Here is a 21,499-nt window from a genome sequence, read left to right on the forward strand (position 1 = left end):
GAAACTAAAAAACTGAAAAGTCATAGGGGGGGAAAAAGAGGGGGAGATTTTAAAAAATCAAGAATTTGGTGGGGGGAACAAACCCTGGAGGACACTATGAACCTAAATTTAAACTTTATCAGGGAGTACCTGGTATAACATGCTGGTATGCCATCAGTTTGTTAAAAATGATAGAAATAATAACCTATACAGGTCAATGATATTCTTTATCACAAAACTGTATATCCTTCTGTTCTGCTCAAAGTTCCAGATGAAAAATCAGCTTTTGATATTTGCTTCTCTTTTGCAAATTGTCTATTGCTTACAATGTGAAGAACTATTGCCTGGACAGTACTTCTGTGAAGAGCCTGCCATTGACACTGATACACAGGCTGAAGTAGGATGTCAGCCAAATAAGACAGTGAAAGTTCCATGCCATATTGCCCAAGGCATCCAATGTGATGGAGACATAATCAAAGGAAATGAGACTGGGTTTTATCGTGAAGTACCTTGCCGTTATGTAAATGGGAAATCGTTTGCAACAGCATTATTGCTGTCCATATTTCTAGGTGTGTTCGGGATTGATCGTTTCTATCTTGGTTATCCTGCTATTGGATTGTTCAAATTTTGCACACTGGGATTTTTCATGATATTTCAATTTATTGATGTTGTTTTGATTGCAACACAGATTCTTAAACCAGCTGATGGCTCTGATTATTATATGGACTATTTTGGACATCGTTTGATCCCAATTAAGTATGATAATGATACATATTGGCTACCCCCTTGAGCGTCAAGCTATGTTTGGAAAGCAACTGATCTGAAGAGCCAAGAGGAATAACACCATCAAACTCTGAAAAAAGGCTGGAATGGGTGTTTTTGTGAAGGCAGAATTTTTTCAATTCTAATAAACATTTCTTCCAGTCATAGGCTGTCACATACCAGCTTCAAGTGTTCAGTGGTGACCATTCCTCTATTTTAGCAAATGTTAGGTAACTTTGGAAGAAATCCTTACGAGTTCATTTATAATCATTTTAATGCAGACAAATATGCGGACAATGATGCTTTTTGAGATTACACTTCCTACAAAATAGCATTTTGAATTCCCTGGCTAATGGGAAAACTTTGTTTGTTAAAGCATTTTTCAAAAATCAATTTATGAGCAGAGAGAAAAAAAGAAATTTTTAAGTTACATGTTTTTTTGTCATGCAATCTTTGTAATTTGTCATATCAGCATTTATTATTGCAATGAGAAAAGACTTTGCATACTACAATTTTTTTATGAATAGGCACTTATTTCAATTCAAGTTTTTAATCCTATTTAATGAATTTTTGTTAGACAAGATTCTCTCTCTGTAAGCTTGCAATGTATGATATGTATGTAATGAAGTATTTTAAAAATGTTTAAGCAGAAGCAAGTCGCTACCTTAATTCAAAAGGGGCCTAAGTCCTGTGAGCCTTAATTCAAAAGGGGCCTAAGTCCATTTGGGTCATTTTGAGAAAATTGCAATTAAAGTTTTTCCTTGATTCTGAAACCATTTTTGATGGTAAAGCTTTGAAGTAAATGTTTTCTGAAAGCCACAGCTATAAGTTGTTTTTCCAATGAAAAGGCATTCGTTTGAAAGGAATGTATTTTTGTATGTAACAGGTGCAACTTAGTAAATCTTGCAGAGTGGACTTAGGCCTTTTTTGAATTAAACATGAATGAAAACGTGTGAGGGTTAATTTCTGCCTTTTAGAGTTCAAAACCTGCACATATGACACTCCAAAATAAAACCACTTACACCTAGATTCAAGATAAAGAGAAAAGACAATCTCAGTAAAATAAAGAAAAACTCAATTAAACTTTTTAGGATGCATGGACTTAGGCCCATTTGCAATTCAATTGGACTTAGGCCTCTTCAAAACTTAACAAACTTATTTTGGTGGACTTAGGCCTTTTTATTGTAAAAAGTTGATGGACTTAGGCCCTTAATTGTAAAAAGATGATGGACTTAGGCCTCTTTTGAATTAAACATCACTTTTATCAGAGCTTCAGTATGAAGTTTTGAACCTTTTTAACTTTAAAAACTACTTGTTATGTACATCAAAAGAGAGCAAGTGAGTCAGAGATTGAGAAAAACTAAAGATCTCAAATTTCATAAAAATGGACTTAGGCCCCTTTTGAACTGGGGGGTACCTGGACTTAGGCCCCTTTTGAATTAAGGTAGCGAAGTTATCAATGATTAACTTTTGTTTCTTCTATAGATCTAGTAAAAACTAACTATAAAAATATGGGTAATATCTACACAGTTGGACCCAACGAGGCTTTGGTCGTTTCTGGTAAGTAGTACTGTAGTTTTTCTTGTTAAACCTTTCAAAACATATTGATTTTGTTTGATTGTATTCATACAAATACTTGGGAAATCTTTAGTTGTTTTTTTTTCATAATTCTGAACTCACATAAATTGTAATATAAGTTTTCGCCTTTACCTTTAGCTTGGAGTAAACCATAAAACATTACCTTGCCTTTACCTTACACTTGATATTTTCAGGTGGTTGCTTCGGGCAAAGAGCCAAAAGGACCATTGTTGGAGGATGGGCATGGGCTTGGTCATGTGTCTCTGATGTCCAGTCGTATGTATTTTGAAATTCAGAATTTGAATGTAGTCTTTTTTGTAGCAAGACTTATTAATAAAAGAGAAAATCCCATATCTACGCATCCACTTAATATTACCATCCCCTGGTAGATCTAGACTGTTTTGTTGATTCTAAAGATTTTGATAACTAATAAACAATTGTCACTCTAATTGTCAATCAATACTACCATCAATAATTTAACAGCTTCGTCCATTGACAAAAAAGATCTTTCTGCAAACTAATAGATTGACAAAAAAACTGATCAATAAATTAAGCATCAACTTCACTACTATTTAAAAATATAGAACCCATAATCATTTCATTTCCATTAGAATCTCATTGGAAATTATGACATTGAACCCAAAATGTGAAAGTGTTGAAACAGCAAAGGGCGTGGCAGTCACTGTAACGGGCGTGGCACAAGTCAAAGTGATAAAAGAAGACGAGCTACTTAAAACAGCCTGTGAACAGTTCTTGGGAAAGAACCCTGACGAGATCGAGGGAATCCTCTTGCAAACTCTGGAAGGTCATCTTCGTGCCATTTTGGGTACTCTCACAGTAGAAGAAATCTACAAAGGTAAAGTACCAAGGACCTTGATAGATGATATTATTATAAATAATATATAGTATTATTTATATAAGTGTAAAGTATTTTATTTGATCTGTCTTGACTTTCAGGGTGTTAATAGGATTCAAAAATAGGAAAACTGACTCTTTAAATTATTTGCCAGGTAATATAAATTGCAATGAAGCAAGCTGGGTTCATTAAAAGTTTTGTATTTTTCTTCAATTTGTACATAACTTTAAAAAATAATGTATTCATAATTTGATTTCAGATCGTGACACTTTTGCTGGTTTAGTCAGAGAAGTTGCTTCGCCAGATGTTGGCCGTATGGGTATCGAGATTCTTTCGTTCACCATCAAAGATATTGAAGACAAGGTCAACTATTTAGATTCTCTTGGTAAGACGCAAACAGCTGTGGTCAGACGTGAAGCTGATATTGGTGTCGCAGAAGCTAACAGAGATGCTGGTATCAAGGTATGATAAGTATTTTAGTTTTTAGATCTTTTTTATGACGATGCTTTCAGCAACGGATTTAGCGACCAGGCGGGACCTAGCACAGTTTTCTGTGCCTGTATTTTGATTACCTTAGAAATCTCGAGAAAGCAATTATTTTACGCGTAATGACATTTTCGAAATTCACGTTAAACAACAGAGAGTGTTTCAAAGGTAAAAAGTCAAACATTTTTCCTGTAAAAGCTTTAACGTTTTACTTCTAACGTTACAAAAAGTTGATTCTCTTAGCCTTAATAAATGATGAATACATCACCTCTCTTTTCTTTGGGGATTTCCTTTATATTAAGTCAGTTTGATTTAATAAACAACGAGAAGGCGAAGGAAAAACAGCTGTTTTCGAGGAGGAGAAGCCGCAAACATGTTTTAAACAATTTTTTCTCAAGGTTTTGCTCTTTTGCCCTTATTCATCCTTGCCCTCGTAAATAAAATGAATAGGAAATTTCAATGCCCCCTGTTTATGCAAGAAGCTCTTTTTACATGTGCTAGCTGTTTTCTCGTCATGTTATCATCACTCATATTCTAATAAAGTTCGGACAATCCCTCTAAAATCAATGAAGCATCATTATATAAGCAATTATCTGTTCTCTAATTTCAACCATAATTACTTTCCAATTCACAAACGTAATATTAGAACAATAATCTGGTCTGTATTTTTGACCGAATTTCCTTTCACTTTTCATAGGAAGCAGAATGCGACCGAGAGAAACAAGATTCACGTTTCAAAGCTGACACACAAATTGCCAACTCTTCAAGAGCATACCAAATGGAGAAAGCCGCTTTCGACCAAGAGGTCAACACCAAAACAGCCGAAGCTGAATTAGCTTACGAGCTCCAAGTACGTTTCTTGTTCACATCAGTCTTGAATCTCTACCTCGTTGAAAAATTTTCCAATAGTTTGTATGCAGGGAATTTAGCTGTCAGGCGAGGGTTTAAGTAGATTTCATCAGTTTCAAGTTATTAAACCTACAGATTAATTCATAATATGAGACATCTCGTCGATTGGCCTCTTTTTTACTGGTACACTTTATATGACCAGGGTCAATTTTCCATGCGCACCCTTTCCATTTTCCCATGTCAATTCGAGTCTGCCGTTTATTAATTTGGCACCTGACAGTAGATACCAAAAAATCTGGAATTACTATACATCACTTGACCTCGTTTTAATGTTCATCATCTTATAATACAGGCTGCTAAAGAGAAGAAGGGTATTCGTAACGAGGAAATTGAAATCGAGGTTATCGAAAGACGAAAAATGATTGAAGTACAAGAGAAGGATATTGAACATCGTGAAAAAGAATTGCAAGCCACCGTTCGTCTCCCAGCCGAAGCTGACGCACACAAAGTACAAGTTCTCGCTGAGGCTGCTAAGTAAGAACCCCCTCCCGTCGTACTCGAAATATCCGACAAAATTCTACCTCGTTGAAAATTTCCAACGTTGTATGCAGTGGAATTTAGCTGTCCAGGCGAGGGTTTAAGTAGATTCATCAGTTTCCAATTTATTAACCTACAGATTAATTCATAATCTGATACATCTCGTCGATTTGCCTCTTGTTTACTGGTACAATTATATGACCTAGGTCAATTTTTTCCATGCGCACCCCCCCTTTTCCTTATTTCCCATGTCAATTCCGAGTCAGTCTGCGTTTATTAATTTTGGCACCTGACAGTCGATACACAAAAATCTGGAATTACTATCATCACTTGACCTAGTTTTAATGTTCATCATCTTATAATACAGGCTGCTAAAGAGAAGAAGGGTATTCGTAACGAGGAAATTGAAATCGAGGTTATCGAAAGACGAAAAAATGATTGACGTACCAGAGAAGGATATTGAACATCGTGAAAAAGAATGCAAAGCACCGCTGGTATCACAGCTCGAAGCTGACGCACAAAAAGTAACCAGTTCTCGCTGACCTGAGGCTGCTAAGTAAGAACCCCCTCCCGTCGTACTCGAAATATCCGACAAAATTCATAGAAAAGAAGCACTTGAAAAAGCTAATGTAAAACAAACGACATAATATGCTATGTTATTTGATTAGTCTTTACCCAGACGTCAAGGCTATTCCAATTTATGTCACTTTAAAAAATCGAATTTGCGTTAAATCACTTGAACGGCTTGAATTTTTCGGAAATTGTTAAGGGTGGAACTCGCCAAGATTTCACATTATTAGTTTCTCTGGTGAAATTGTATTACTCTACCCTCGAGTATAATTTTCTACTCTTGGAATGTGGCTTTTTCTATGGTTTATTATTAATTGATTGATTAATTGATTTTAATCCATTTTCAGGACAAAGAAAGTCTTGGCTGCTCAAGCTGACGCCGAGAAAATCAGAGTAAGTTATCGATTCGGATTTAGAAAAAAACCTTGTATACCATAGAACGAATTAGCTACGGAGTACTCCCTACCCCGTTTTGTATTAGCTCATTTCTCACACCTATCTTTTGTCTTGATTATTCAGATGATTGGTGCTGCAGAAGCCGCAGCAATCGAGGCCATTGGTAAAGCAGAAGCTGAACGAATGAGACAAAAAGCTGCTGCCTACAAACAATACGGAGACGCTGCCTTGATGTCCCTTATCTTGGAAGCCATGCCTAAGGTAGGCGCCTTTTTATGAAAACGGGTGTTGGTGTGCGTAGTTTCATCTTTTAACATTGATACTTTCATAAAATGACGCACTAAAGTATCTATATTTTACCTTAAGGGCTCTGACCATAGTGAATTTTTCATAATTGCCGTGTTTAAAATGTGTTTTCTGACTGATGTAACCAACAAAACTATGGCATGTTATACATTTTCTGTTAGACAAACTATTCCTGAATCTGAAAATTAAAAAATTACATTGGAAAAATTTGATGAAGAAGAAAATGAAGACTTTTGCGAGGAAGAGTATTTCAACTTTGAAGAGCTTAGTTTCGGCGAAGAAAAAACATTTTGAAAAAATTTTCGCAGTAGATGGTGTATCTTTTACCGAACAATAAAAGTTTTTGCGGAAAATTTTTGCAAATGCTTCTTTGTCTCAAAATCTTCAAAATAGTGGTTTTTCATCAATTTTGCATCTGGATTTTGCTTAAAAAAACAGTCATAACTTTTGACACATCTTTTTAGAAAAATTTTCCGCAAAATTTAAAATAGTTCAATTCTTTGCGGACAGTTTGGAAAAAGTCCGAAACAAAAAGGTTAATTACCCATTAAAACTTAGCACTTTTTATGAAAGAAGGTGATGCAACATATTATTAACGTCTTTTTAAAGTTCATAACGTCATTTTTGCAATTAAGTTCTTAACTACTCTTAAGGGGTTTGATTAAAAAGCAATTTATAAAGGCATTTCTTTGTTAAAAGTGTTAAAGAATCTAAAACACAACTTTTATGTTCAGATACTAAAATCAATTTTCTGACTATGGTCAGAGCCCTTAAGAGGGAAAACTTCGCCACACCCCCCCCCCCATAAGTTTCCCTTTTAAAGGTATGTAGATAAATGAATCGTCGCTGATCGTGTTCAAAAAAGAATGACATAATTCAACTTTTTTAGTGATGATTTTAAAAAGCCTATATAATGTGATATTTTGTGGCTACAGTTGAAAAAATTTATTCCCACGTCCCAAAATGACAAAAATTTCTTTTGCATTTGAAACGAAATTTCTAGTGATCTTCAGTGGCTAGTAATTAGCCTTAAAGTGTGTGAAAGATTGTGGCTAATTTTTTGAGTGGCTAATTTTACCAACTAATTTCAAAAAGGTGTAGCAACTTCAATTTAAAAGATCAGTCACCCAAATTTTGCACAGGTTATATTGAATAATAAAATTTTGAGATTATGTGAAAAAATGTGGGCTATTGATCCTTGAAAGTGAAATTATGTGGTTAATAGACTTAAAATGCATCCAGAGACAAAAGTATTGAATAAAAAAGTCTAATCATGGAATTTGAAAGTTTTTTGCTTGAGATGATACTTATTGAATGGTTTTGTTTTCATTTTCTGAGGATACAGCATCAGAAATGTGAATTTAAGTGGCTAAATATTCCTTGCAATTGTGATGTTTGACTTGCGGAAAAACGTTTCAACAGGCATTTTACGTACTGACTTTATTTACCATGTAAAAAAGCTGTAGTTATGAAATTTTGGGATATTGTGCTAAATATGTGGGTAATTCCATAGAAATACTTTTTGTAACACTTCCTGTATGATTTTGTGTTAAAATGTGTGGCTATTTGCATACTCAGTAACTAGCAGTTTTTCTTCATTTTAAGCCTAATTTGTAGATTTCCCCTGTCATGTTTTATTGCCACAATTAATCACATATCAATTTTAAAGAAAGGCATGCAAGGTATCAAAAGAAAGCCAATGGAATTTTCAAAAGTTTAGACAAGGTTATTTTTTCACTCACGACGTGAAAAAATGTGGGTAGCCTTTGGGTTGGTCTAAAAAGCAGGGTAGCCAATTGGGCTAGCCAATTGGGCTAGGTTGTGGGGTACCTAAATACTTTACAGACCAGAATAGAAATACCGAAAATGAATGCATAGAACCACATTTTACTGACCAGGGAGCATGAATCTGATTGATACCTAGATTGATCATGTATGATTCCAAAGATAAAGAAAGATATAAATTACCACGTGTTAATGGACGAAGAGTAAGAAATAGAGCTTCATTATAATAGAGCTATTTCAAAAGACCTTTCGTACCTATTATAAGCTGCCATATTGAAAAATTTTGAAAGGAATTAATTGTTTGAAACATCTAAACATGATTTAAATTAAATAATAGATTCAATCTGATTCAATAACAAAGGATTGTTAAGATATGACAAGATTAGAGATCATATGGCCCAAAGGCGATTCCAAAGCTATTATCATCGAATTACAGCTTCACGAAAGTAACAATTAAAAACATAAATGAAATCTAAATCTAAAATATTAAAAACTGTTTTGTATATATTTTTTATTCGGGTCTGTAAATTTTCAAACGAAGCCAAGAAGGAAGACAAAATGGCGCCAGGTCTCTTGAGAAGTAACAAAGTTCAGTACCTTTGGAAAAATGGCTATTGTGGCTGAAGTTCGAAAGGAATCTTAAATTTTATTACATGGAATCATTAACAAGATGTTGTAATAGTTATTTCCACATTAAATAGGTTTCAGATTTCAAAAGTTTAGGCACAAAGAGGTACCCCATAACCTAGCCCAATTGGCTACCTCATTGGCTACCCTGCTTTTTAGACCAACCGGTAGCCTTTTTAATAATCCGGAAATTTTAGTAAGTTTTTTTAGCCACGTAGAATCACAGGGCAACTATTAGTTGATACTTTTGAATTCAGAAAGTGAAAATTTGATCTTCTCAAACAATTCAGGTCTTTGGAATTCTTTTGTGAATGGGTGTGGCTACCATTTAAAATAAGGGCCTTTTTTCAAAAAAGTGTGACTATTAGCCGCATGATTTCACAAATTAGTAAGTAAAATACTTCAAATATGTTCTATTTTTTACTAATTTTTCAAGAACACCAGATTCATTATTTTCATCACTACACTAGTATTTATTTGCTATATTGTTTTTTTAATTATTGAAAAAATATCAATACAGCGAGTTCGAGCCACAATTTCTCACATTTATCACTTGAAATTCTTTCACATAAGTATATCTTAGAAAAGTTCAATCTGTGATCTTCAACTTTGAACCAGTTCAAAATGTGGATATTCAATAAGTGCTTGATTGAGGCTATTTCAAAAAAAGATAGAAAAAGGGTAATATTAGCCTCAAAACTACACATTTGATAAAAAAAAAATTCCAGTGAATTCCTAGAGTCCTAATCCACAATCCTGTATTTTCCCCTCTCTCGTGAAACATTTGCTGAGAAGTTACACGACATTATCCAAAATCAACAAAAATTGCATTTTTCCAATGTGTCATTCTTTTTTGAACAGAATCCGCTTCGTTGCGTTCTTCTATATTTTCTGAACTTTCGTTGACCCCTGTTGGTACTTTTCTATCATGAACCAAAAATAAACATTGAAGACCTTTTTTGTGGTTGACAGGGACCGTACATGTTGTCTTGGCTAATGAATACGTCATAGAGCCTAGTTAGCCTTGTGAGACCAAGAAATTTGGTTCTACCAGGGTAAGATTGTGAAAATTGTATTGAATAAGTTTTTCTTTTTTATCTCTCAGATCGCAGCTGAGGTTGCGGCTCCATTAGAAAAGACGCAAGAGATTGTGATCATTAGTGACGACAAGAACGGTAGCAATGTCTCTTCAGAAGTCACCAAATTGTTGGGCTCTTTACCTCCGCAAATCCAAGCACTCACTGGTGTCGATCTTTCTAAGGTATAGTTTATCAAGCAGCTGTCTGCTAAAACGTTAAATTGAATTGTGTGTTGAGAATGTTATTAATATTCCACCTCCCTCAGTGTGTAATGCGCCCAAACGTTTTACCTTATTGGAACTAATTTTCGCAGGAATTAATTTAGCATTTTTCCCAATTTTATCGAAAAATTTGAAAAATCCCTAGGAAAATGAAAGAAATTTGTACAAAAAAAGGCAAAACCGCGAAATTAAAACTCGAGAAATGCAATTTTTCCGATTTTTTTTTCGACTGCGAAAATTAGTTCCAAAAAGGGTCATTCAAGTCATTCAGGTTAACTCACAGCAGGTTTGAGTGTAATTTTTTACCATTCTTCCTTTTATTTTTTCAGGCTATCGGACAAATCCCTGGGGCAAAAGTTGCATCATAATTCATGATGAAATCCTTCACCATGGAACTCTCTTTTGTAATGTAAGCCGATAACACGATGTACATAGTCTGAACTCTTTGCCCAGTTGCATGTTATATAGTAACCGAATCAAGTCACGAATGTGCTATCTTGTGTACAAAAAAAAGACTTGATTAACCACCGAACTCTAAACTGAAGTCTACCGTATCTTAAGACTATTGCCACCTAGTCTTCTCGTAGTAGAGCTGTTGATTCTAGTTTTTATTTTAGATTTCGGTGCTTCTTCCAATTGACTTCACATGCACCTATAAGCACACTCAAAGGACGACTAATAAACATAATATTTGTCCATTGGCAATGTATCTATAATAAATGGACTGGTTGTAAACTTCTGGTTATGAAGACTTGTCTTAAAAGGACTAGGTCTAAAACTCTTCTTCATGTGTATTTTAGGGATAATTATTTTATTTGTTTTCGAATTTGATTAGTTTATTTGTTTTTTTCTTCGGTTAGATTTTGTTTCGTCCATAGCTTTAGGACAGGGTTAAGACAGACTGGAAAATATGGAGCTTTTAAAAAAAATTCTTTTCAAATTCCCGATGACCAGTGAAACTCAGGGGATTGATTCGATTTTCCAAATTTCTTGTAACATAACAGCGTTTATGTCAGGGTCTGAGAGACTTGATTTACAAAATCATCCCTTTCGGCGCCAAGGGAAATCAGCTATATATTTTGTTCCAAAATTCGGGAGACATTATTTCTTGATTTCTGTCTTAACCCTGTCTTTAAAGAAGTAGCATTCTTACATAATTTTATTTAATCATTTATATACAACCGGCCCCTGAAAGCAATTTTTGTTTTAGGCCCTAGGCTTTTTTTTCCTTAGGGGGAAATTGTATTTATTTGTCCCATTTTCCGTAATTGAAGGCACGTACTATGAAATCGAGGCTTGGTAATTTTTTACTTGTAAGTCCTTCAAACTAATTTCTCAGATTGTTCACAAGTTCTCACACAAATTTTCTTTTACTTTACTTCATTATTTTGTATAAGCAAGATATATTATTATTATACTGTAGTATTATCAATTATGTAAATCATCAATATTATATAATTATAATTCTTATTACTTAAATTTGAAAAAAATATATATTAAAAATATTACCGGTCTTGAGCGGCTCGCCTGGTTTTTACACAAATGACAGATTAAAACTAAAATTTACCGCTAAATTTCGAAAAAAATATCAATCGTAAACAAAGGAATTGCTAGATTCAATCTGTCGTCAAAAATACGGTGCATTTTTTAAGGCTTCACTTTTTCTTGCCTGAGAAAGGTTAGAGATTGAACTCTAGCCCTTCGGGCTTTAAACTCAGCTCTATTATAGGGCTGAGACCCATTCATCACTTGACGTATATAAATTGATCAACTTCATATTATTAAATCAATAAAATCAGGTTTTACTAAATTTTACTAATTGTTTAAGTCTTTTAAGTTGGAAGAAACAAAAAGTCTTTCAAAAAGTCTTGGATAGATGAGTCATTAAAGTAAGGTTAGTCCCCAAATATTATATTCAATGTCGCCGTCCACTTTGCTCGACGACGGTAAAAACACCAAGATACCGTCGTCTGTTTAGGTGAGCAAAGGCGATATAGAGCCGTACATCAACTATCGACTTTGTTTTGTATCGACTTTACTTACCGTCCCCCTCGATTTATCTCGAATACATAAACTCGCTATTAATACGTCTAAGCGACAATCAAAGCAATCGTTATAACCACCGCAAAATAGAGTAACGCTCTCTTTACTTTCCCATTTTTAGCTGAACCATTATTGATTGATGACGTAGGTAATGATGACGTCGCGTGGGATGTTGATGGTGTAATTGTTCCGTTCAAAGTGTTGTTAATTGTCATGGAGATTTGGTATGAAAACGAGGGTGAAACAGATTGTGGAGTTAAAGATGGTGTCGCTGTCGTCTTGGTAACAATATATGAAAACGAGATTGAGTATGTTTTCGCGTTACATTTATTGTTAACATGATTGCATAAATTATGCATCATGGTACAATTATCACATTGGATTTTAGATAATCGAGGATCCAAGGTAACGTTCTTGAATACTGACGACATTGTCAACTCGCACAGATTTTTGGGACTGTATGGACCTTGTCTTTGTAAAACGTCACATATTGAGCGGGCGTCAACATTACACTCACATGATGGGCGTCGTTGAAATTGGATCCCTGGAAATTGATCATTGATGTCTTGTCTTGTTGCAATACAAATATCTCTTACATCACATCCATTAGATGACGTGAAGAAACAAATCATTGCAAGGAATAATGAAAAAATGAATTTATTCTCCATCCTTTTTCCAGCGATTTATATTGCAAACGTTGTCAAAAAAACTTTAAATGATTTCGGTTGCTCACAAATCGATTCTTTTTTATATTCGTATAACAACACAATATCGGTGGGTGATGGATCAAATGTTCATCGAGATTCACTTTATTTGGTTTTCTTCCTCTCCCAAATCGTCAAGATTAATATAATCGCTGTCTCAAGATATAGAAACTTGCAGTAACTAGCCAGCAATCTTTTTAATACCGCAAAGCATTTAAGCATTAAATAATTCAGTTTCTTCAATAGCTATTTATCATGTGATTGCCTGGAAATGGTTTTTTATCGGTGCAGCATGCAAATAAAGAAATTTAATTTACTGACCAAAATATTTGTTTTTGCATCATCATAAACAACAACGTAAAGACTGTGTTTTGTCCAATTAATCATTGAAATCACCCTGACAACTTTGTAAATAAAATTCAAATTTGATGACTTTGTTTTTTAACGACCTGACTTCTTTGCCATGAGTCAAACAAACAAATAAGAAATAATATATAAACTGTTTCCAAATTCGTTTTTCTTTTTTTATTTTCTCAAAATATATTATCAAATGATATCAAAGATGGTAGCCATATTCAAAATTATACATATCATGTGCAATAGTTGATGGATTGTTTTGTTTATTGTTAAAAGCGCAGCGGACGCAGTCAGCGAAACAGAGAAGCCATTTGCAGCTTAAGCTGGTATGGCATTTAAAAATTCGGGCCTTGTTAACGTCTTGCAATTCCTGCATTAATAACACGCATGCGTAATTTGTCGTTCTTTTTAAACCACATATAGATAATTCCCGTGATAAACAAAGAGGGATGAATCTGGTACAGGTGGTACAGTCACTTTCGGTTGGGGTTGAGGACGGTGAAATGTGAAAGTTTTTGTTCTTTTTTGTCGTTCTTTTTGTCTATGTCTATTTCTAGTAATGCAGAATTTGTTAGATAGAGCCCCTCTAACGCACTCCAGTAGCAAAACTTTATGCATGCTAACGCGTATTGACAAAAACACTCTCAGCCCCGTTATTGGAACTCTTCTCCAGAATTCGGGGATCGAAATCCTAATAGAAGTTAAATTGTTGCAGGCTAAAAAATATACTAGGGATGGTTTTTAAATGCAATTTTTTACATCGAATTTCAAATAGGGATGAAAAAGTAGTTTAATTCCCCAATGGGGTTGAAATTGTAGGGTATTTTTCCCACTGGGACAAAATTTTTGCCACTTTTCCAATAGGAAGGGGGTCCCAGCAGGTCTTTGACACGGAGGTAAATATGATCAAGAGCAACTTCTATCCAGTTTCGGTTTTAATTTACACATTTTTTTATAAGAACATCCAAAATTTTTGAAGTCTTAGGATTTTCTTAACTTTTTGAGTTTTTAGGCTAAAAATGTTCTTATCAACCATTCTTATTTTTTGGCCACTTTGAGCCTCAAAATGTTCTTGAGGTAAAATTGACCTATTTCTAAGACTTTTTATGTACGCTACTTTACTTTAATCCGTGATTTCCTTTCGTTAGCCCGAACTCAGATTTATTTTAGAGGGTATTTTCTATTGTTTCCTCAGCCTAGTGAAAAGATTGCTTTTATAATTTAAGTGTGTCCAATTAAAGTCCCAACAAAAGTCTTAATATTTGATGATAAAAAGGGAAATCTTAAAGATTCTTTAAATAGCACAAGTGATTTACTTCTGGAATGTAGAGTACAGTTTTAGCTCTGAGTTTTAACATTAGACTTACAACCTTAGGATCTCATAATCTAAAAGCCTCAAAAATGATCCAATAAGGCTGAGGACAGTGGCGTTGTAGCAGGGGGGGGCATGCCCCCCCTCCCAGCAGAGCTTTTTGAATGAGCGCCGAAAAGCAAAGGGCGCCAAAGAGATTTTTTTAAAGGCCCCAATCTTAAAAATCATACTTTATGCGCCTTAAATTGCGCCCCAGGATCAATTTTACTAAGATAGTTTTAAAATACTTGCAATTTTTTCGCTCGCCTCGCTCGCAATACAGTTAATTGGTAACTTCTTTGCAATCTACCTCATTTACAAGTTTTTTTTGTGTACAATATAGCAAATGAAAATCTAACTGCGCCCCAAGACCAATTTGCTGACAACCATATTGAAATCATAAAGCATCAATTTTTCGCTCACTTCGCTCGCATAACACATTGTTTCTTTAAGTTTCTTTTCACTCTAGCAAGCGCCATTTAAAAAAAATTGACTTTGGCCCCTCCAGAAATATTTTCCCACAACGCCACTGGGAGGATCTAATGAGCCCTCCTGAATCAAAATATTCAAAGTGAAAGCACTGAAATCGCTTTAAATTCTGAAAAATGTTGAAATAACAAAAATGAACAAATACAATTTGAACTTGTTTGTACATTCATAGTCATTATAAAAACACTGACCTGGAAGGCTTTTGTCTCTTTTTATTGTTAAAAGATGGAGTTTGCGTACCAAAATCGATTTATTTTGTAACTTGATCAAAAAGTATGCATTAAACCAAAAGCTAAAACAATAAATTACCAGACAGGGGTTTTTTTATAATGTACATTGATGCTAGGAATTCCCCTTGATATTTTTTGTTGATTTTGAAAATATCTTTATCACTCAGCTAAGCTAAGCTAAAAAAGAGATCATGTTAAGATCCAGATAAGATAACACAAACACTGATTAAAAATTACCATATTAAGTTTCCATAAATGATATAATTTTGTTTACTCTAAAAACACGAAGCAATCGCAGTAATTGATATTACCATTTTCGTTTTACATCAGCTAGATAGAAAGAGATGAATTTTTTTTAGGTTTTACACGTTTTTTTTTTATAAGAACGTCAAAAATTTTCGAAGCCTTCGGATGTTCTTTTTTTTTTGGATTTGAAGCCTAAAAATGTTCTTAAAATGTTCTTATTTTCAGCATTTTTTGAGCATTTTGATGTAATTGCTTAAGAAATTGCATGTTTTTAAGTCTCCAAAGCCTTAGTATGTTCTTAGAATGTTTTTAAACTTTGGGCCTCGAAGCCTTATGTTCTTATATAGTTTGTTCTTATAAAAAAAACGTGTATTTTCGAGAAGGATACAAGGTAAATTTTGGGATAATATTTAATACATCTGTCTCAAAGTTGGGATATAAATTTCTATTGAAAACCCAATGGGGATAGAACTTCCATTGTTCGAAGCTCAAATTTAAAATCTTTTAAAACCTGTTAAAATCAGTACTGTCCTAGTAATTTCTTAAATTTGAGGCTCAGGCTGTTCTTAATTCGTTTTTCGGTTTTTGACCAATTTTCAGACTTGTATTCTTATAAAATTGTTCTTATAAAAAAGGCGTGTGTTTTAAAGGAAATGTATGTTTCCGAAAAATGATGTGCAAGCACATTTCAAAAATAGCAAAAAAGCTGCGGTCATGTGACTGTCATCTCGCCAACAGAATACTACTCAGACATACGGGGAAATCCCAGCCTAACAAAACTTGCATATTAAGGGCTGTTATTTTACGGTTAAATTGACACAACGCTTTATTTATGAAATTTCACGTTTTAGCAACTGGTGTACTCGATTCAGTTTGTTTTTACTTTATTTCAGTGAGGATTAAAAGAGTATCGTTTAAAAATAATATTGTGCTTATTGTATCGAGAAATATACCATACCTACAATATTGCTACATGCTGTTTTATGCCCTGACGCAATCTTTGGCCAATGCAGTGTATTAATTTTATAAAAGCTTATGGTACAAAAATGAAACCCAAAATGGTATTTTGGATTGTGGTATTTATGTCAATTCTGTATGAAACCAAAACTCATTCAACGACACTGATATCGTCACAAACATTAATACCGACACCGTCACTTTTGCCAATAACGACAACGATACCGTCACCGACGCCGACATCGAAACAACAAGAAGGATGTATTTTAAACATAACCCAAGTTTGCGATAAAATCAAATTGGATATAATTCATTTGCTATTAGGATATGAACCAGATATGACAGAATGTAATTGCTTGAAAGGAAAATCTGTTTGTGAGCTCTTAAACTCGACAGGACAATACGATTTCACGCAAATTTGTATTCAAATGAAGAAAAGTGTTTTGAAAGATGATAATATAGTGACTACACGCTTACCATGTGAGAGTTGGGCTTCTATGAAAAATTTATATGACTTGACGACAATTTGTAATAGAAACAGAACACGTCCAGTTACCATGGAAACAACATCCTTTGTTTATTCCGTTACAAAGACACTTGATGAACAAGGAAACGTAATATCACCATCTACTTCAACTACAGTAGCAATGACGTCATCAATTAAAAATGGTGCCACTAAAAATCGGACATCAATATTTGTAATGTTTTTGGTCGCCATTTTCTTTATGACTGTTTCATGTTTCGTATAGTGAATACATTTAATGGTGTTTATGGAAGGTTAGGAAGGGACCATTTGAAAGGATACCATAAAATAAATACCTAATTTTACAAGTGGGAAATCTTTTATGAACTACAGCTAGCGCCTTTAATTCGATGTTTTACTAATTCAATACGCTCCGGTATTCGATAATATTGAAAGTCACCGTCAACAAAAAACTCTTATAGACAATACTTTACTTGTTCTTACGCTTCCTTGTTGGATGAAAATCAAATTGCCCTTGAAAATCAAATTAAAGAGCGTCGACTGTATATTTCAAATCAGTTTTACATAACGACTCTAACTGGTGCTTATCAAAGGTTCCCAGCTGGCACACACAACGTCCATTTAATGTTAGATGAACGCTGAAACGACGTTGTGTCAGCTGGGTAGAAAGGGACACTTGATAAGAAGCTGTGCTATATTCCTACCCCTTTCTGTCTTTTTTAAACCGGAGAAATGTTCTAGTACGATTATTAAACGCCTGCTGCACCCGCGCGCCTCTGGAAGTTTTAACCCTCAATAAGAAATTGACTTTGATTTCACCCCCATTCGAAATTCAATGTGTAGCCATGAAGGGTATAACTTTTTGCTCCAAAATCATCCCCGCACTGGGTTTTTAAAGCTGAGAACAATAGAATTTCTACCTCCATTGTGATTTCCAGAAAGAAAAAATTTATCCCCGCTGTATGAAAAATTATACCAGGGTTGTCAGACAGGAGTGTATCATTGAAATATTTGTCAAATCAATCATGCAAATATACAAAGAAGGCGTTTTTAAAGAAATATTCGTAAGCTCTCAAATATTATAACCATGAAAATCTAAATAGCTTTTTTCACTATAGACTTTTGAAACCCTGTCTTAAATCCGCGTGTTGGAACTTGTTCTCAGAGTGGGGATGTTTCTATCGAAATCCCAATGGGAATCTCTCAGTGGGGCTAAAATTAAATGCCTGAATGAGAATCTTGGGTAAATTTTCTGTTGGGTCCACCCGGGTCTGTATGACACGGGTTGTCTAAATCATTAAAAAAGAGAGATTATATATTCCACCTTTCATTTTATCCATAGTTAATAGAAATCCAATGGTTTTACTGCTTTTACTGCTTTTATTGCTTCGTAGCAATATTGACTATCATAAAAATTGGGACTTTATAAACTATAGTAAATACACAAGCATATAACAAAATTGTAAGATCAAAGAAAATTTTGTTTTTATTCAAAATTAAAATATAAAATACGTCTACAATAATTTTTCTGTGTAAAGTTTCAAAATTTATGATGTAAATATTTAAAAATAACTTTGTCTTCTAAAAAGATAAAATTAATTCCAGAGATTTTCTCCAATTGAAACTTCTCTGTTGCCCTTGCACAGCAATAATATTCTGAGTCTGTGTCTTTATTACAATCTTATGGCGTTTTTTATCTAGAATCTACAACATATTTAAATGGCCAATATTGTCCGAAAATTTGTTCTTTTAATTCGTTGAAAGATTATTTAAGAGAAGAATCGATCACTGAATAAGAGTGTTTTTTAATCATATATTTACATCAATGAAGCCAACATTGCTACCAGAGCTGTGATCACCAATACAGAATGTGTGAATGTGATTGAATTTGCAGCACCTGGAACAACTGATGAACTAGTTCCATTCATGGCCATTGAGCTCGAAGCTGAAATTTCCATTTTACTGGTTGAAGCCATCATATCTGTCATTGTTGAATTCATATTTTCAACCATTGCTGATGACATCATTGCATTATCCATGGATGTTGACATTGCTGGCATTTCATTTGCTGATGAAGAGGCTTTGATCATCATTGATGAAGCATCAAGCATCTGAGTTGTAGACGCTTCCATCACCATCATTGTATTTGAAGAAGATGATGCAGCATTTTCAGCATTACATTGAGCAACTTTGGCGTAAGAATTCTTGAGTGCGTCTTGATCGTTGCAATCAAGTGCAGCCTTAATAAGATCAGGGAGGACCAATTTGATCTTTTCACAAACTGGTTCAAATTTATATTCTCCTGAACTTTTTTGTGTTTGTAGTTCATCGCAGGCATCTTTGGCTTTGTCAGCATCACAACTGCAAACTCCACTGACAGCTGTAGCACCTTGGGCGGATACCTTGGTAACATCAGCTTCTATTGCTTGGCATAATGCAGAATCCTGTCCAAGAGTTAGCTCACAACCAAATGTTTTGGTCACGAAGATTGTAGCAATGGTAAGAATTATCATTGTATTCATGATTGTATTAGTTTGTTGTTGTTTTTTTGTTTTGTTGTTTATTTTGAGTCCTGAAAATAAATAAATGAATAAAATTAAGGGGTATTGCATGACAGCTATCAAACTTCAGTGCAGAAGCTACAGCATCGTTTTTCCACTAGACAAAATCATCATTTTTTTGGATTGTCAGTAAATTATATTCAAATCTGAAAATAATAATTTTTTTAAATGCACCTTTTGCGTCCCTCATTCCGATAGAATTTACAGATTGTCTTGAAAAAGTGGAACACAGTGTATGAGAATATGCCATGATATGAATCGAAATCATCCAGCTTAACATTTCAAACTATGTTTTAAAATAAAAATGTTTTCTTTATTCATTCAATAAATTTCAAACTCTCAGAAAGTGAAGTTAATTCTAGGGTACGAAGCATTTGGTCCCTGGTAGATCAAATTATTGAGACAAAAGCACTGATGTAAATAGCTAGCGAAGACACAAAACCTGATTGGTTCGAATACACTAGTCTAATTTCTTTTCCCTTAATCTTCGTGTTTATACCTGTATAGCTAAAAGAGGAAATGTTCGCCCAATCTTCGTCAAAAAGTTTTTGTCGATACTTCCTTTGAATTGATACTTCGTCACTATATCAAATATTTCGTGACTTTTCCCATCTCCCCCGGCAAAGTTTTCCCTTTTAAAGAACTTCACCTCACTATTAGAAATTATGTATCTTTCACTCACAAAACGCTCTCCTGCTTCAAACCACTTCATGATCCAATGTTCATTTTCCATCCACCCATCCCGCATGTGTTGTAATGAATGATCTATTCAGCTCATTATAGCATAATTATAACCAAAAATACGTCATTCATATGAATATTAAAAAAGTAGTTTCAAAACACAATAGGAAAAATGCGTTAATTGCAAAATGGGAGACAAAAGGAATAGTAATTTATTTCCCGTGTATTTGCAATTAAAATTATGTTCGTTATGACAATCCTAAATAAATGATAGCTTTTTTTTATAAGAAATCTATACGAGTAGATTGTTTTGAAAGACGTTCAAGCCATTGAGCTTAAAGCCCGAGAGGAATCTTCACTTCAACCTTTCTCAAGCAGTAAAAAGTAAAGCGCCGCATTTAAAATGTCGGATTGAATTTACTTAACCCTTTATTTTTTTAAAAGCGGTATATTTTTCTGAAATCTAGCGATGGGTTTTACTTTCAATCAGGACTTTGTGTGACAGCCACGCTGGTAACGCGTTTTTTATGGTAAGTAAGTTCATTTTACCCTACCTCAGTTAAACAGATAAACATAATACTAACCAGGGTGAGGAACCTGTCTCATTTAGCCAGATAAAGTAAATATTCCTGTCTTAGTTACCCAAACCCATTCCAATAACATCGTCATCAGCCAGGTGGTTATCTCTGCTCAACTTGATTTTAATGCTCTCCATTATCTTTCCAACGGTATATAGTATGTTTCGTAAGAATGAAACATGCACTGAGAAATGGCAAGCAAAACAGGATCGGTGCATTGTTAAAGCAAATGGACTTTGGTTGATGACCTAGTCTATTATAAGAGGATCTCTTATAAAAAAATACTATGACGATTTCTAATGGTGCTTATAATTTAATATTATGCAGTAACGAGCGAAAGTAAAAATTGATGAGCTTTCATATCTAGCAATGACGCACAATTCGAAAAAGGAAGCATCAAATTATCGACGATATAGACGTTAATATGTGTCCCGTAGAGATAACAATTAAGAAATTGAATTTGTAGTTACACGTGTTTTTATAAATACATCCAAAAATTTTTAAGTCTTTTAATGTTCTTAACTTTTTCAGTTTTCGAGCCTAAAAATGTTCTTTTCTTGTTCTTATTTTTATCATTTTGTGAGAAATTGTGTCCACGTTTTTCTAAGAAATCGGATGTTTTAGAGCCTTAATATGTTCTTGATATTTTCGCCGCCGAAGCCTTATATGTTATTATATAGTTTTTTCTTATAAAATCATGTAGTAAGGCTTAAATAAAAGGTTACATGAAAATTATGCGTTATAAATTTTGTTTCTATTTTCCTGTATTACGTTACAAAAACCAAGG

At 34.1% G+C, this 21,499-nt stretch overlaps 2 protein-coding genes across 2 annotated transcripts; both read left to right on the top strand.

Annotated features, from left to right (window-relative positions):
- Nucleotides 1-250: 250 nt before the first annotated feature.
- Nucleotides 251-769, top strand: LOC136821594 (TM2 domain-containing protein 1-like). The gene has a single exon (XM_067077817.1). It carries the CDS (start codon nt 251-253, stop codon nt 767-769), a length of 519 nt encoding a protein of 172 aa, XP_066933918.1.
- Nucleotides 770-2,197: 1,428 nt separating this feature from the next.
- Nucleotides 2,198-11,539, top strand: LOC136822012 (flotillin-2-like). Its single transcript, XM_067078237.1, has 10 exons — nt 2,198-2,301; nt 2,514-2,595; nt 2,931-3,175; nt 3,435-3,637; nt 4,359-4,511; nt 4,863-5,044; nt 5,965-6,010; nt 6,137-6,274; nt 9,837-9,992; nt 10,361-11,539. Exons 1-10 carry the CDS (start codon nt 2,253-2,255, stop codon nt 10,397-10,399), a joined length of 1,293 nt encoding a protein of 430 aa, XP_066934338.1. The 5' UTR covers nt 2,198-2,252; the 3' UTR covers nt 10,400-11,539.
- Nucleotides 11,540-21,499: the final 9,960 nt, after the last annotated feature.

Source organism: Clytia hemisphaerica, unplaced genomic scaffold (genome assembly GCF_902728285.1).
Source record: "Clytia hemisphaerica strain Z4C2 unplaced genomic scaffold, Clytia hemisphaerica genome assembly, whole genome shotgun sequence".
Taxonomy (NCBI): Eukaryota; Metazoa; Cnidaria; class Hydrozoa; order Leptothecata; family Clytiidae; genus Clytia; species Clytia hemisphaerica.